General features: G+C 42.7%; 1 protein-coding gene across 4 annotated transcripts in view; it reads left to right on the top strand.

Annotated features, from left to right (window-relative positions):
* Positions 1–8787: 8787 nt before the first annotated feature.
* MYBPC1 (myosin binding protein C1) overlaps positions 8788–16999 on the top strand; it is a 108673-nt gene continuing 100461 nt past the window's right edge. For 2 of the 4 annotated variants that reach the window (XM_090043245.1, XM_090043246.1), the window contains exon 1: positions 8788–9063. In XM_090043245.1, coding sequence (XP_089899371.1) covers positions 9039–9063 — 25 coding nt within the window. In that variant the 5' untranslated portion in view covers positions 8788–9038. The remainder of the gene's footprint in view (positions 9064–16999) is intronic. The other 2 variants (XM_090043249.1, XM_090043250.1) reach the window with 1 other exon arrangement.

Below are 16999 nucleotides of genomic sequence, written 5' to 3'. Positions count from 1 at the left end.
ATGCTTTCAGTTCTATGCATTAGGGCAGCCTAATGCTCCTTTATTTAGTACCTCACATTGCAAATACTACATTTAATGTGCATTAGGAAAAGCACATTAATGCATGTGTAGACGCACCCACTGAAAGGCTTATAAGAATTAGATCCACAAAAAGGCTTTTTGAAGGGCTTTTTTCACAGAAATTAAATGACAAGCTGAGTAGTTTCACACAAAGTCATGATACTAGTGTGATTCTGCTGTATGGTGGAGCAGGACAGCATTTTACACCATTGTGCAGCTGAGGAGGGGAAATGAGCCTTGCTGTGACTAAGATAGAAAGGATAGGATGCCATAATCTGATTAAGTCCTCCTGCAATGCTTATCCATTGGTTCTTTCAGATGGAAGAGGATGGAGCCCATGAATTTACCATTTCTTCCTTTCCATCATCCATTGAGCTTATAGAGTAGCAGATGTACTTCCCAGAAGGTCCTGAGGATTAAAGGTATGGGGAAAATTTTTCCCATCCAATTAAATTTGTAAGGGTTTCATAAAGGATCTCATTCTTTATTGGGACAAAACTATGATCTCAATAGTTTTCATGAAAAATAAGAGTATGTGCATACATGTGTCTACCCCCCCCCAATATACAGTAGCCCAGGGTGAGGGTATTCTGCAGGGGGGAGTTCAAGTCCCTGTTCTAAGAGATTTTATTTATTTATTTAAAGTGTAACAACTTCAGGAAGAGATGCTCAGAACAACTAGCTCCAGAGATATGAACAGCCCAGCGTTCAGAATGCTCAATGGGAATATAGCAGATCCAGATTCAGGTCCCTGGTCTGAATCAGAGAGAACAGGGACTTGAATCTGGCTCTCAGACAGCTTGCTCATTCAGAGTTGGTTATCTTTTTCTCCTAGAAATCATGTTCTGGACCTGAGAAATCTTTTTCTAGTGAATGTTTGCTCTAAACCAGGAGTGTCAAATGTATGCTGGGCCAGGTCCAGACAGTGGAGGCATCTCCCAGGCCAGACCTGCAGAGCCAATGGCAGTTGTGGAAGGTCTACTGGTGACAGTGGGGGGTCCAAATTCTGGCAGTAGGGAGGGTCCAGGGGTGGTGAGCAGCAGTGATGGGATCTAGGGACAGTGGCAGCAACCCTTGCAAAGCCGGCAGACCAAGGCACTTAAGGGAGCCCACCCCTGCCCCAGCCCTGGCACAATCTGTGGGCAAGGCACAAGCCCCCAAGGGCACACTTGCCTGCCTGTACACTAATGCCAGGAGCCTGGGTAACAAGCAGGAGGAGCTTGTCCTCCTGCTCAGTGCAAAGAATTATGATGTCATTGGGATAACAGAGACCTGGTGGGACTCCACCCATGACTGGACCACGGGTATAGAGGGATCGTGTTGACAAAAGGGGCGGGGGTGTAGCTCTCTATGTGAAGGAAAGCTACATGTCCCTGCAAGCTGATGTTGGCGACCGGCATGGACAGCTAGAGACCCTCTGGGTAAAAATTCGTGGGAAAAACAGCACAGGGGACACAACGGTGGGAGTCTACTACAGACCTCCCACTCAAAGTCCTGAGCTTGACCAGGAGTTCGCCCGGGAACTGACTGAGGCCGCTTGCTCCAGGACCTTGGTTGTCATGGGTGACTTCAATTACCTGGACATCTCCTGGGAAGATCACTCAGCAAAATCCGAGTGGTCGCAAAGCTTTCTCTCGTGCGTGGATGACCTCTACCTGACTCAAGAAGTCTATGGGCCAACGAGAGGCAAAGCGCTGCTCGACCTGGTACTAGCTACGGGGGACGACCTAATTGGCGACCTAGGGATCGATGGGAAGCTTGGTGACAGCGACCACGAGCTGATCACCTTCACCATCTGCTGTAAAGCTGGCAAGTCAGTCAGCAACACAGAAGTCCTTGACTTCAGAAAAGCCGACTTTGACAAGCTCAAGAGGCTTGTCGGTCAGGCCCTCAGGGACCGTGACCCCAGGGAGAAGGGAGTTCAAGAAGAGTGGTTGCTTCTCAAGGAAGCGATCCTCAATGCACAAGCTAAAACTATTCCAACACGGAGGAAAGGCAGCAAGAAGGTACAGCAGCCCTCCTGGCTCTCTAGGGACCTAGTGGACCTCCTGCGGCTAAAAAGGAAAGCCTACAAAGGATGGAGGACAGGATTCACCTCCAAGGAGGATAATTCTGCACTGGTCCGGTCCTGCAGGGAGCAAACCAGGAAAGCCAAGGCTGCAACTGAACTCCAACTAGCTTCAGGCATCAAGGACAACAAAAAGTCCTTTTTCAGATATGTGGGGAGCCGGAGGAAAAGCAAGGGCAATGTTGGACCCCTGCTAAACCAGATGGGGCAACTGACAACTGACGCCCAGGAAAAAGCCAACCTATTAAATAGGTACTTTGCGTCAGTCTTTCATCAGTCCCATGGGATGCCCATGCCTGCTATGGGACAGGGAGATCTGGGTGATGGGGATCCCCTACCCTCCATAAATGCTGACCTCGTGAAGGAACACCTTGAGAAACTGGATACCTTCAAGTCAGCCGGCCCTGACAATCTGCACCCCAGGGTACTCAAGGAGCTGGCGAGCGTCATAGCCCAGCCCCTGGCACGGATCTTTGAAAACTCCTGGCACTCTGGTGTAGTGCCCAAAGACTAGAAGAAGGCCAATGTGGTGCCGATCTTCAAGAAAGGGAGGAGAGTGGATCCGGCTAACTACAGGCCCATTAGCTTGACTTCTATCCTGGGGAAGATCTTAGAAAAGTTTATTAAGGAGGCCATCCTTGAGGGACTGGCCCAGGCTAACATCCTAAGGGATAGCCAGCACGGGTTTGTTGCGGGTAGATCTTGTTTGACCAATCTCATTTCCTTCTATGACCGGGTGACCTATCACCTGGACAAGGGAGAAGAGATTGATGTCATATATCTTGACTTCAAAAAAGCCTTTGATCTGGTATCCCACGATCACCTCTTGGTCAAACTGGCCAGCTGTGGCCTTGGCTCCACCATGATCTGCTGGCTGGGAAACTGGCTCCGTGGTTGGACCCAGAGGGTTGTAATTGATGGCAGTCACTCATCATGGTGCCCTGTGACCAGTGGGGTCCCTCAAGGCTCTGTCCTGGGACCCATCCTGTTCAACATCTTCATTAATGATGTGGACATTGGAGTCAGGAGTGGACTGGCCAAATTCGCCGATGACACCAAACTTTGGGGCAAAGCATCCATGCCAGAAGATAGGCGGGTGATCCAGGCTGACCTGGACAAGCTCAGCAAATGGGCGGACGAGAACCTGATGGTGTTTAACACCAAAAAATGCAAGGTTCTCCACCTTGGGAGGAAAAAACTGCAGCATCCTTATAGGCTCGGCAGTGCTACGTTGGAAAGCACTACAGAAGAAAGAGACTTGGGGGTCATCATTGACCACAAGATTAACATGAGCCTGCAATGCGATGCTGCGGCTAGTAAAGCGACCAAAATGCTGGCGTGCATCCATAGATGCTTCTTGAGCGAATCCCGGGACGTCATTCTCCCCTTGTACTCGGCCTTGGTGAGGCCGCAGCTGGAGTACTGCGTCCAGTTTTGGGCTCCACAATTCAAAAAGGATGTGGAGAAGCTTGAGAGAGTCCAGAGGAGAGCCACGCGCATGATCAGAGGTCAGGAAAACAGATCTTACGATGACAGGGTGAGAGTCATGGGACTCTTTAGCCTGGAAAAGCGCAGGCTCAGGGGTGATCTGATGGCCACCTATAAGTTTATCAAGGGTGACCACCAGGATCTGGGGGAACGTTTGTTCACCAGAGCGCCCCAAGGGATGACGAGGTCGAATGGTCACAAACTCCTGCAAGACCGTTTCAGGCTGGACATAAGGAAGAATTTCTTTACTGTCCCAGCCCCTAAGGTCTGGAATAGCCTGCCAGCGGAGGTGGTTCAAGCACCTACATTGAACACCTTCAAGAGTAAATTGGATGCTTATCTTGTTGGGATCCTATGACCCCAGCTGACTTCCTGCCCTTTGGGCAGGGGGCTGGACTCGATGATCTCCCGAGGTCCCTTCCAGCCCTAATGTCTATGAAATCTATGAAATCTATGAAAATCAGTTGGTAGCCGGGTGAGGGAGGACTGTATCTGCACAGCCCTCACCTGCTCCCCGCCACTAACAGCCATGCTCATCAGGGCCCAGGGACCTTAAACTCTTTGGCAAGTCATGGTCCATTAGCCCCACCCCTAACTTCCAGAAGTCCATCAGACTACCAGCAGACCAGATGGAACAGTTCTGAGGGCTGGATCCATATGTTTGACATCTCTGCTCTAAACTGACATCATTCTTCAAATCATTTCAGTTTTGGCAGACTTGCTTTTCAACAGAGCCATTTCACAGGAAAATTCCCAACAAGCTGTATTGTGAATTCTTCCTCCACTCCCTTTGCAAGCGTCCCTAGCATTCAGCCTCATCCCTCTGGCTGGGTGATGAGCTAAGAATTTTTTCTCCAGTAACAAATTTAGACAACAGCCTCTTGGAATGGGGATGATGTAAACACGTGCATGAAGTCCTAGGAATAGCAGTAAATGTGAAGTATATGAATGCAGGCATAGCAGGTGCAAAAGCAAATTAAGTTTTGCAGATACACTGGCAAGGAAATTTATTAAAAAGCAGATGAGATAATGATTAAATTATCTGAGGCCCTGGCTAGTTATATTTGGAAACTGTCACTCTTTTTTTTTTTTTTAAGTCATCCAGACTTAAAAGGGTGCCCATATCTTGGAAAGAGGTTAAATAAGGGGAATGCAACCACCTGGGGCAGGGATGGATGAACAAAAGCTTAGGGAGCTTAGCATGTTCAGGCAATGAGGTGGCTAACAAGGGATCTTATGAAGATATAGAAGACCTTAAGGAGGGATTAAGGAGGATGTTAATATGAAGCTGATCGCTTTACAGAAGGTCAGAAGCTAAATTAGGGAAGAAGATGGTAAATTTCTATGTTAGAAGCAACTTTTTCATCCAAAGAGAAGCTATCATCAGATGCAAAGCAGTCTACAAAATTGTAAATGCTTTTCAATATTAAAGTATTTTAATGAAAGGATTAGTGGGGAAACACAACATCTTGTTCTACCTAGTGAAATACAGGTTGCCCTGGGGAAAGTAAAGTACAGCCTAGTTGAAATGTGGACTAAGAATTTTTGCTATGTGGCTGGCCTGGGCTGATATAGGAAAGTGCTGTTGGAGATCATCTGTCTTTTGGTTCTTGGCATTTTCACTTGTTTTAGAGATGTGTGTTCAAGTTTCAGAAGCAAGATACAACTATTCTTACTGTCTCTGTTAGCCAATTTACAAGCAGTGCTGTTACTGGAAAGAAAAGCTGACGGAATGAGTAGGACATACAGGCAGAGGAACAGGAAAAGAGAAACTGCAAATACTAATTATTAAAAAGTCAGATACAATCCCACTTAATAAATACAATTTAACATTGGGTGCATCTACACATGCAATTAGCACACAGCAATAAGCTTTGATACAGAGGGCTCAGGAGGTCAGCCTGCCAGCCTGGAGCTGCTCTCCGCAGGCTCAACATGCTGTGGAGGGGCTGGCTGGGGCACGAGGGTGTTACAGTGAAAGGCTAGCCAGCAGACAGTCCCCATACTGTAGCTCCCTTGTGCACCAGGCAATTCTGGTCACCATCTACATGTGCATTGCAGCTCACATAACTACTCTCCTGTAGGATAGTACTTGTCTGGGACAAAACTATCCTACAGCAGAGTTAATTATTTTATTGTGCCTTAATATGGGTGCATGTGTAGACAGTGATATTCTACTGCAGAGCTAATTAGTCAGCTCCACAGTAAAGCGCATGTATAGATGCACTTATTTATATGTCCCAGTAGTTAGAGTGGTGGGCACAGTTTACAGAGAGTAGATAGACAAGATAGCCTATCTTAGATAGGTATTTTCAAAACTACTGTATAAATATCATCCTTGGTCAAATGCAGGTATCTCTTTCAAGATCCAGAGCCCTTAGGAACTAACCAAGAAATTGACCAAATCTGAGATCAGTACCAGTCTTATAGCTTCCCACTCACCACTCCTTTTAAAAAAAAGTTCAACCAGTTCTATAATTGTTCAAAATAAGTGAAAACATTTTCAAAATCTTTTGTACCACTGCTGTTACTTTTGAACAAGTAGCTCTGAAGCAAGCTGATTTTTGAGACGGAAATTCTGAAGCTTCTTTGGATACTTCTAGGTCTATCCACATCATATTAAGAAGACAAGATGGAAGAGGTGGTATTTACCCATAATGCTGGTACTGGCACAATTAAAAAGGAATATACTAAGCTGAGAGGACTATTGTCATGACTTTCTGGACACTGACATATATAAACATAGCTTCAAATAAGTCCAGTTAACTGACCAGTTCTGCACCCTGGGTGTGTCTACATGTGCAATTAGTGCACCTAAATTTTCATGCAGAAAATTCAGGCATATTTAACTGTACCCCTGCACACATCTGAATGCGCACCTATGGGGAGCAAATTTGCTCCCAATGGGCATGTCCAGACAAGCACGGCCATGCGGTAAGTGGCGCTGCAAACATGTTTGCAGCATCACATACCACACAGTCCAATGTTTTCTGTGCTGCAAGGATGTGCTGGCCAAGTGTGCACTGAACCAGGGTTTTTTCTGTGGTTTTTTTATAACCCTTGGATCAAAAAAACCCAAAAAACCATGGGCAAAAAAACTCAGAGCAATGCAAGCTCTGCCAGTACACACTGCTGTAAAGTGGAGCCAGGTTGCCTAGAGTCATGCTTCACTGCCAGCCAGGCTCTGTGCAGCAGAATTGCCGCAGCTGCAAGCCCTGGAGGCCCCCAGGACCTGAGGTAAGGTGCACTGCTGCTACTTGTCCCTGGGGAACCAAACATCCATGCATGTCTGGATGCACCCAATGGGAGCAATTCAGTCTAGGTCTGCTCCTGCCCTGCTTTGCCCACCTGAAGCAGTCAGGTGGAGCTGCAGGGTACCAGTCCCAGGCTGGCAGGGGTCACAGGGGCTGAGTCTGATCTCCACATGGCTGGGAGAGCTGTTCTAGCTGCCAGGCAGCTGCATCCCTGCCCTATGGCGATCAAGACCCATCCATATCTCCAAATAACTGGGAGAACTGTCCCAGCTGCTGGGCAGCTGCCTCTCAGCCACTTGGAAATCAGGTCCCAACCTCCATGGGGTGGGGAGACAGATTCCCAGCAGCTGGGACAGCTCTCCCAGCAACATAGAGATCTGGATGGCTCCTGTTCTCCATGTGACTGGCAGGCAGTGTCCTGCCAAGTGGGGACAGCTCTCCCCACTCCTTGTGACCCCTGCTGCCTAGGTTGACTGGGAGCAATTTTCTCCCGCCCAGTGTCTACATGTGTGCTTCAGCACATTGATTTAATGCACTGATTTCTGGTACCTGTATCTGCAGGTACTAGAAAATGGCATGTTAGACAAATCTACCGTGCAGTAATTGCTATGCACATGTAGTTGGTGACACTTTACTATGCATTAGGTTAGTCCAACATGTAGTATAGTGTCTTGTGTAGATGCATCCCCTGAGTGGTGGCAGCACATGGCACAAGAGCAGGGGCTCGAATTTGCTGCTGTGGGAGGAGACGGCACCTCCTTTTTTTCCATCAACATGTGTCAAGTGACTATTTGGACACTGATTTTTAGTAGCAAGAAAGAGGAGCTGACATCATCTCTACTGGAGACAGAATTGGAGCCATTGGAGGGATGGGTCAGGGTGAGTGGGTGGGCCAACAGGGCATGGGAGGATGAGGAATGTCCCCTAGCTCCATTTTGGTACCCTCCCTCCACTCCAGGCAGTGCCTGGGGCTTGTGCTGCATTTGTCTACCCTTTGTTATGCTATTAATGCAAACCTTTAGAAAAGTTGCACATTCCCCACTGTAATTACTTGTTATGATTTCCAGTGTGCCTAAGAATTAATAACAAAAATCTTTTTTGGGAGGTCTATGTTATTCAGCCAATTACTACAATTTTGCCTTTTAAATCCCAGAAAGTCAAGTAGCAAATAAAGCATCAGTGAAGCCAGTATAAATGGAGATGCATTTCTGCTGCCCATGTGTTCCTTTTTTTAGGTAAAAGTGATACAAAAGGGGTCAATCCCAGTAGTGGTTAATAGTACAGCGGTAGAGGTAAGAACTCCCATTGCAAGTGACAGGGATTGGATTTGCATTTTTGCCGCCTTGCTTCCTGGGCTGGCATGGGCTAGGAATGTTGCATCTGCAGCTTGTGCAACATGGTATTATCTTGTCTCTCAATAGTGACCTCTAGCTGACAAAGAAGCAGTAGTGAAAAGTACTCTGTAATATCCAAATGCTGTTGGCTGCAACTGAGGGAACCAAAAAGGTGCAAATCCAGGCAAAAAAAAAGGAAGGCAGTAAAAGAGGAGTCCTTCCTGACTCAAAAAGCAATGGAGAGGAATCTTTTTTTCCCTGCATAAGAGTGATGTGAAGTATTCCTTTCCCAGTTCTTTCTGTTTTACCTGAGCAAAATTTTCTTACAAAAAAGGACCAAAGTTATACATTGCTGTGTGTGTTTTGTCACATACATGTTTGAGTCTTTATGCCATGGAAAAAAAGTAATTGTATACAAACAGTTCATATCAGTTCTGCATGTTAGAGAGCCCTTTGATAGCTTGGCAATCCTTTTTTATTCCTCTCTGTCTGTGCAAGAGAGAGAGAATGCAGTGCTGCTGAATTTAGAAAGTTATAGATGTTCTCATCAGCCACATGAAATGCAATGGAGATTCCTTCCAAAAGCCAAGAGAGCAGAGGCTGCAGACAACAGATGTGAGAGGGGTTCCCATAACTGTCAATTTTCAAAGTGTTTGCCTTGAAAAGAGAGGAGGTGCTATGCTGACTGATTTTTTCAGTGCAGTATATAAAGCAGAGGAATTCTTCTCCCCCCTGCTTGTCACACTGATCTGTACACTCTCAACTGGACTTGGGGCTACTACTTGTTGTATCTGAAAGGCTGAAACTCACTGGGAATAAAGAATTATTGTAACAATGCCGGAACCCACCAAGAAAGCTGGTAAGCACAACCATCATAACCAGAACACTTTTTTAAAAAACTATGTATCTTCACAGAATGCAGAAGATAGCCTTCAAACAATCTTGCATGGAATAACTAATGATATCCTAGAGTGACCATCTTAGCCATTGTGCCATCATTACACTACTGCATAGTTATATCATTAATGGTTACATGTTTGGGGATTACAATAGAATATACTACAAAATTGAATTGACCTGCACTTGTCTTAAAGAACAAAAAAAAAAAATAGTTCAGCAAGGAAGAGCTTACTGCCTTCTCTTCGAAAAATATGCAAGATGCTTGAAGTGTAGTTCCTGATTTTTTTCATTCTGTCTATAAATCATCTTGAGCTGCAAAACAGAACATGAATATATCTTTGTGTTTTTAAAAATCATGCCTATTAAGGTTTTTCTTTTCCTCTTCCAGCTGCCTGTTTACCCTGATCTCATTTCAGCTTCTATTTATCTGATGTAAACTGATGACTTGTCAATAAATCAAGCTATGGCTTGTCAATAAATCATCAAGCTAGGGTATATATTATTGCACTCTTAAAGGATGCAGTCATAAATCAATTTAAATGCTTTGATGTGTGTGTGTATGAGTAATGTATATACAGTAAGTATATATAACAACTCAAACTTATTCTGTTACATCTTGCATGTATAGACTATGCATAATATATATTATATGCATCTATATTAACAAGTATATATTGACATAATAGCTTTTTATTACATCTTGCACATATAGTCCATATGTGCAAAATGTAACTGAATAATACTGCTTTAATATATGTACCTATTAATGGCATATATTGTCTATTGTCTATATATGCCTATGTCTGCAACCTATATGTCTATTGTCTATATATGTGAGATGTAACAGAATACATACATTTTTCTGTACAAATTGAACCATTACAGTATGTTTTGCTGGACTGGAGACATTGTTACAGCTAGTTTCAGGAGAAGAACAGTTAAGGACAGCAAAGTTAGGCCACTTCCCTGCTGATTTTTGCTGGCATAATAGTTCCTAGTAAAGCCCCTAGTTCTTTAGCTTGTTACCAATACATATCATAGTTCATTAAAGAGAATTGAGAATGGCTTAGTTTTTAATAATTATTGTCTTTTGATTTTTAAAATATGTACCTATTATTATTTTGAACTTTTCAATGAGTAAAAGCAAAGTTAATTGTATATATCATAATTTTATTTACACAGAAAGAAACAGTCAGCTGTGTTAGTCTGAAGATGGGCAGAAAGCAAGGCAGGGTGACACCTTAAAGATTAACTGGTTTAGAAAGGCACAAGCTTTGGCAGGTGACAGCCTACTTTGTCAGATGCTGATCAAGTATCTAACAGCAGTCTGTCACTACAGAAGCTTATGCCTCTCTGAACCACTTAGTTCTCTAAGGTGTCACCCTGCTTTGCCGTCTGCCCATTTACTTACTTATGCAGTCAAGATCTGGTGGTTGGGATTTTTGTTTTGTTTTTGTGGTTAGATTGGTGGGATGTGGCAACTGTCAGGCCTCCTGGATCATGGTATATGCATGAGGACCACCCAGACCTTCCATGCACATGCCTAGGCAGGAATTTTTTGGAGGAGTGGAGGCTTCCCAGACCTTCTATCCTCCCTCTGGGCCACTGAGACAGAATCCAAAGACAAGACAGAGTCCAGATGCGAGGTACTCGGTGCCTGTAGTTGTATAAGTGTCTGGGTATCAAACCCAGGTTTCCTATGCAGTATTCCACAGGGGACACCTAGATTGGTGGGATGGTCTTGGATCACATTGTTCTCATTCTCATTATTTTTTGCACATATAATGCAAACAATCCTGTATAAACATAAGTATAAAGATGGACTGGATACTCTTTGGACTATGATTAAGAAGAAGTCTGTATATAGGCTACAAACAATATAGATAAGGCTGTAGATAGGCTGCACAAACTTTACAGTTTGAACTGAAATACCAACTCTTTTGCAACGTTTGGGTAATGACCTTCCAAGCCTTATACATCAAGTAATCCTTATTCACAAGAGGAAGGTTTTGCAGGTTCAATCAGGCCTTTACTTTGAAACACCCAGAGAAGGCATGAATAAACATATTTTAGTCATTAATAATTCAAAAAAGCTTTGAGATGTTTTGTAGTGGTACCTACGTATTTAGGACAATTCATTAGACATGTTAAGCTAGATTATGACCTCACTTTTATCAGCTGTAATCAGATGAGGTTGCTGTCTTACACATGTTTAACTGACAGAAGAATCTTCTTCCTAATATATCTCCTCTTCCCTAGGGCCTAATCCTTTGTGGTGCTAAGTATCCTTGGTTCACAATGTCTTCAATGGAGTTATGGGCATTCAGCACCTCATAAGAAATGCTAAGCCCCTGACAGCAATGGGAATTATTATTTTTTTCAGTTTACTTATAAAAACCACCCTTACAAATAAAATTGGGTGTATTCATCAAGATAATTTGGTGACAAGTTGAGTGAATAAAGGGGATTTGCAATTTCTGAAAATCTGAATAAGTCCATTTATGTATAAGCATGTGCAGGATAGACCATTATGCCATTTAATTTGACATTGACCTATCAGTAGAAATTTCATTAGCTTCGAGGCTTCTTGGAGTGTGTGTGAGCACGAGTGATTTAAGAGCAAGGGTCTGAACAACTGCCTGAGTGATACAAGGGCTTCAGCACCTGACCAAGGGAGCTATGCACGTTGCAGGATTGAGCCTTCAAGCAACAGTGTTGACAAGCTGTGATGATCAGTTTACTTGCTTGCTCTCCTTAGTGCCAGAGGACAATGATGGATGAAGTATCCCACTAAAAATAGCTACAGCAAATGCTTGTATTAATATGGGAGCCTAATCCCCTATGCTAAACCTAGAGCCAAGCCCCTTCTAAAGTATCTTATTTGTAATGCAAATGATTTACACATGTATTAAGTGTTCTTTTTTGATCTTCTATTTGAATAGCTATAATGCAGTGTAATGAGAGTGCATTCAAAGACTTTCAGTTGAAACAAAAATGGAAATATTTAGGCAATATTTAGGCAAACATGTTCAAGGAGATTTTTGTTTGGAGAGAATATTTTTGGTTAAGAATAGATCAGGTTCAGCAAAAACATTAAAACATATCTGATTTTAATATAATATTATTGTAGTTCCAAATGTTGCCGATAAAGCTTGCACAAAAGAAATTAATGATGGTAGAGCAAACAAATGTCTCAACCTGTTTTCAGGGCCTTATGGCAGTAATAGCATAAACATTTTAAATCTTGAAAGGAAATGGAAAAATACTTCAGAGATGGGAATGAATTATGAAAAAAGGTATATATCCCTAGAGCTTCATCATCCTCACACCCATCTCATCTACAGCAGGCAGCTTAGGGTGATAATATGTTTATCTTAGAGTACTTAAGAGACTTTGGTTGATTTCTAATGTTTCTTGGAAGGTCAGCAGTTTCAGCTATACAACAAGTGAGGCTTCAGATCCACATGTGTCCAGTAAATGCCTCAAAACAATTTTCAGGGTGTGAAGGACTGAAAGCAATTAATTAATTATAAATGCCCTTGCACTAGCAAGTCTCACTACTCATTGGTAGGTGTTGCAAGGACTCATTCAGAAAACTTACCATTTTTGGAAAGCAGTAGGCTGAATATAATAGAAGAGGAAGGGAAAAGAAATGCTTCAGATGCAGAGCTTTGTATCACAATAGCATCTTAACAATAGGTTTCCCAACATTTTTAAAAGAGGCAATCTGAGGTCTTGATCCTGGACTATTTATTCATATAAATACGCCCACTGAAATTAATTAGATTTCTTACACGAGTAAGGATTTTCAGAATCAGGAACTAGTTCAGCAGTTGAATATCAATGTTGTTACTATACTCTTATTAGTGATTTGTTTTTTAGGCTAGGGACAGAAATTACACATGAATCAGTATAAGTGATCAGAAACCAGTTCAAATCTGTAACGCAACAGAAGTTCAGTACACATAAACCACTTTCAAAATGGCCAGAACCAGTTTAAGATAAACCTGGATGGGTGTAGTATCAGGCTTAACTGAATTAAATTAAATCAGTTTATTGAACTTCTGTTCCAAATTCCCTTCAGATTCAAGTTAACTCAAAGTCTTCAGTATCTCAGCATGCTTGGCACCTCCCCCACAGCCACCCCATCAAAGGGTGCAAAAGCTAGCCTTGGCCCAGGTTGTCTGCTTCAGCCCAGCAGGGATGCATGCTCTAGTGCCCTCTGGCTTCTGGCCTGAGCCACTGAAGGGATATGCCTGTGTGTCTGGAATCAAAAGTGAGTGTCTGTTTACTTGCTTATCAGTTCAATCTATGCAGCTTAGACTAACATGCAAAGATTAAATTGATTTAGCCTTGGGTTTTTTACTGTCTGTACTTAGCCAAAGGGAGAATCATAGTTTTATTCTCCATAAAGCATTAAATGGAACTACTCTTTCCTTTCTCTCTCAGAATGCCTCCAGAAACTCCTGACAACAAGGCTTGCTCTCAAGTTTCTCAAAAAGGAAATTCTGTGCTGCTTGCTGTAGCAAAATGAATCACTAAAAATGGCATAGAGACACTTATTGCTTCTGTAGAGTATTTCAATTTCATACCCATACTAGGAATAATAGGAATGTTCAATGGCCCAGACGTTAGACCACCTTCACAAAATCCTAGAAAAACAAGCTTTTTTCCCCTTCCTTTTCCCCCACTTTCTGACAATTTTTTAAAGAATCAGAATTAATATTTAATATAAATTGTTATAAAATCTGAGGTTTGGGGTTTTTCTTTTCTCTTATTTCTTTGAAATGCAATGTACTAATAACCAGTTAACTTGAAAAAATGCAATTTTGAAACATTTTGAGTGGTTGTACAGTATGAGTTTCTCTTACTAGCCTTAATATTTTTCACTTCATTCAGACCTAGTCCTCCTAGTAACTGCTGCAGAATTTTGCCTCTGAAGAATGTTTTATTGATCATAAACTGCTGTGTTACCACTATCTTCTTTCCTAGTTTAAACCTCAAGTCTGGATATGGATATAAGTCTTAATATAGCCCGAAAATGAATAATGCAGCTGATGTTGTTCTTCCTATGTAGATAAATGCTATAGAAAGGCATAGGGCAAGCATGTAGATATTTTGCATCACCATTTTTTTCTTTTGATTTTAAAATGTGTCCCCTCCACCTTTAATTAGAGCTAGCTTGAGTATTGGTTCCCATGGCAGGATTCATGCACAAAACCCAGACACACACAGGTCATTATGAACATTCAAATGTGGGTAGATAAATAGCAGGCACATCTACATGAGATGCTACATCACTATAGTGGTGGGCTATGTCACTGTAGCTCATTGCTACGGTGACATAGCATCAACAGGCATGAACTGTGACATTTACACTACTGGACAGTAGCATCAGAAAAGACCTGTGCATCGGGACTGCACAGTAATATCAGTTATTGTTCATTCATTAGTATTTGCTTAGGCAAGTACTACATGACTGTGCAGTAATCACTGCACAATCCAGTGCACGTGTAGACATGCTCACTGTCTTCCTATTTTTAGTGGCACTAGATTTGCTAGGTTTCTTCTCAGTTTCTGTCTTCTAAAAAAATCCCTAATCCTGAACTTATTTTCATTGTCAATTCTTCTTCAATTCTTTCTTTCATTAACTAACAACTGTAAATGCTTTGCAACAAACAGGCTACAAACATAAGCCTTAACACCAGAACTGAATCCTCAGGGGTGGTTCACTATGCCCATGCTGAGCTCTACCGAGCAGGGATGCACAGATCCATTTGTGGGAGGGGACCCAAGTTATCCTTAGGCTGTCTTTGGCACCTCATAACTTATTTCCAAGCATTGCTCCCATGCGCCCTCCCAAGATATCAGTCTTTCAAATGCATATATTGACCTTTACCCTCCACCTCCCAGATGTTTATGACTGTGTTTTCTAGAATTCTTAATCCAATGATTCGCAAACAGGATGCCATGGCACTGTGGGGTACCTTCAGATCCTTCCAGGGGTGTTGCAGAGTGTTACACAACATTAGCAGTTAGATGTGCAAACTTGATTCACAAGATAAACCCAGAGATTTCAAATAGGAATCGATAATGTTCAAAGCATTATGACTTATTGTGGTATTTCTGAGTCTTTGCAACAGAAGGATTGCTCTAGTATTTTTCCGTAGTCAACAGTCAAGTGAAAACTAAGCGCTAACATTTTCCAAGCTGTGCCTTAAGTCTAGCAAGGAGTGCCTTGAGTCTGAAAAGATTGAGAACCACTGGTTTAATATGCTTGAAAAGCAGTTTACATTGGCAAAAGAACCCCTGAGGTGTTTCTGAGGATGGAAGAAATGGCACTAACTATTGTCTCCTCGTAAATCTTGTTGACATTTATAGGACAATAGTAATGGATAAGGCAAGATCACTTTGGACTGATATTGGTGTTATCTCAGTTCAAACGCCACTCTGTCCTACTTGCAAAAGAAGGTAAAAATGTAAATTTAAAATGTTTATTTATAAATATGGAATATATATATATATATGTGAAAAGGAAGCTGCAAAAGAAAATTTTCTTCCCAGTGAACTAGAGGGGACCTTGTACTTGGTAGAAATGTAATTAGCAATGCTGCTTTTATGCTTCCCTATACTGCACCTGTTGTGTAGATAAATAAAGGACTGTCCAATTCTTTCCCCTCCTAAGTCCTAAATATATCACCTAAAGAAAGCTTTTTTTAAAGCATGCTGCACCTCCTTCTGTTTCATTGGCAAACTGGATGAGTTTTTGCTTTTCAGCTTAGGTCTCTCCCTAAAACAGGGTTTGAGTCAAATAGCAACAAGAGGGCACAAATATCTGGGAACATACTGTTTATCAAAAGACAGCAGTCACCGGATAATCTAATAAATCTATGGGAATTTGTATGGTATGGCAATAAGGAGTCATATGAGAAGTGTTTAAAGCAAGGTTAGTTCAGAAAGAATTAAATATAGGTTGGAACAGAGAAACTAAGCTTGGAGGAGTTTCTCACAGAATAGGCCAAATCTCAGTAAGGCCAAATCAGGAAAAATGTTCATAGATTTCACTAACCTAGTGATCCTGATTTAACAAATTAATTAAGAATTTAGAGTGTGGGTAGGTTCCTCGACCACAATGCAGATTGTCTTAATAGACAGCCTCTTAGTGTGTTAACAGATGTGCAGCTCCCCACTCTAACTCATGACACTTCACAGAAAGCTCCATGAGTCAGAGCAACTTTGCTGACCCAACAGACATTTACGGTTGGATCAGGAGGGTGGGTGATTGAGCTCCGCTTTGGAACTGATCCAGGAAGAGAGGCTGTGTATCTGCAGTGTCTATTCCCTAGCCCCACCCTCCTCTCCTAGCTCTCATGCTGTCTCAGGATGGGGTGGTGGGGGAAGGCAGGAGAGGGAGATTCATTTTGGGGTTTCCTCATCCTGCTCTGGAGCAGGGGGGCAGGTGAATTGGAGCCCCACACCTCAGGGGGCTCCAACCCACCTGCCCCACCCCCCAGCGCTGGCCAAACTCATCCCCCTCCCATTCTGAAGAAAGCGCCTTGGACAGGGCTGAGCTTTGTCCTCCCAGCCCTACTCCAGGCATGAAGACAGATATTAATGCAGGTGTTCTGCTTTGAAGTGCCTTCATCTGAACCCTCATGTAATGGCAGATCGTTGTGCAAGTGGGCATTTTTAAAGCACTCTGCAGCTGTGCACATCTGCCAGTGCGCAGCTGTAAAGCACTTTCAGTGGCCAGCCATGTGACAGTCACATCTGTTAGCACCTTAAGGTAAAATGACTTGCCTTAATCTCAGTGAAGTTTTGTCTTATATAGTTACTGTTGAGTTAATTCATTTCTTATTATACACTGATAGCATTTGCACTCTTCTTAGGGATTT

Source organism: Crocodylus siamensis, chromosome 4, assembly GCF_052110815.1.
Source record: "Crocodylus siamensis isolate JL-2025a chromosome 4, ASM5211081v1, whole genome shotgun sequence".
NCBI classification, from domain to species: domain Eukaryota; kingdom Metazoa; phylum Chordata; order Crocodylia; family Crocodylidae; genus Crocodylus; species Crocodylus siamensis.
This window is presented reverse-complemented; position numbering and strand designations above follow the sequence as displayed.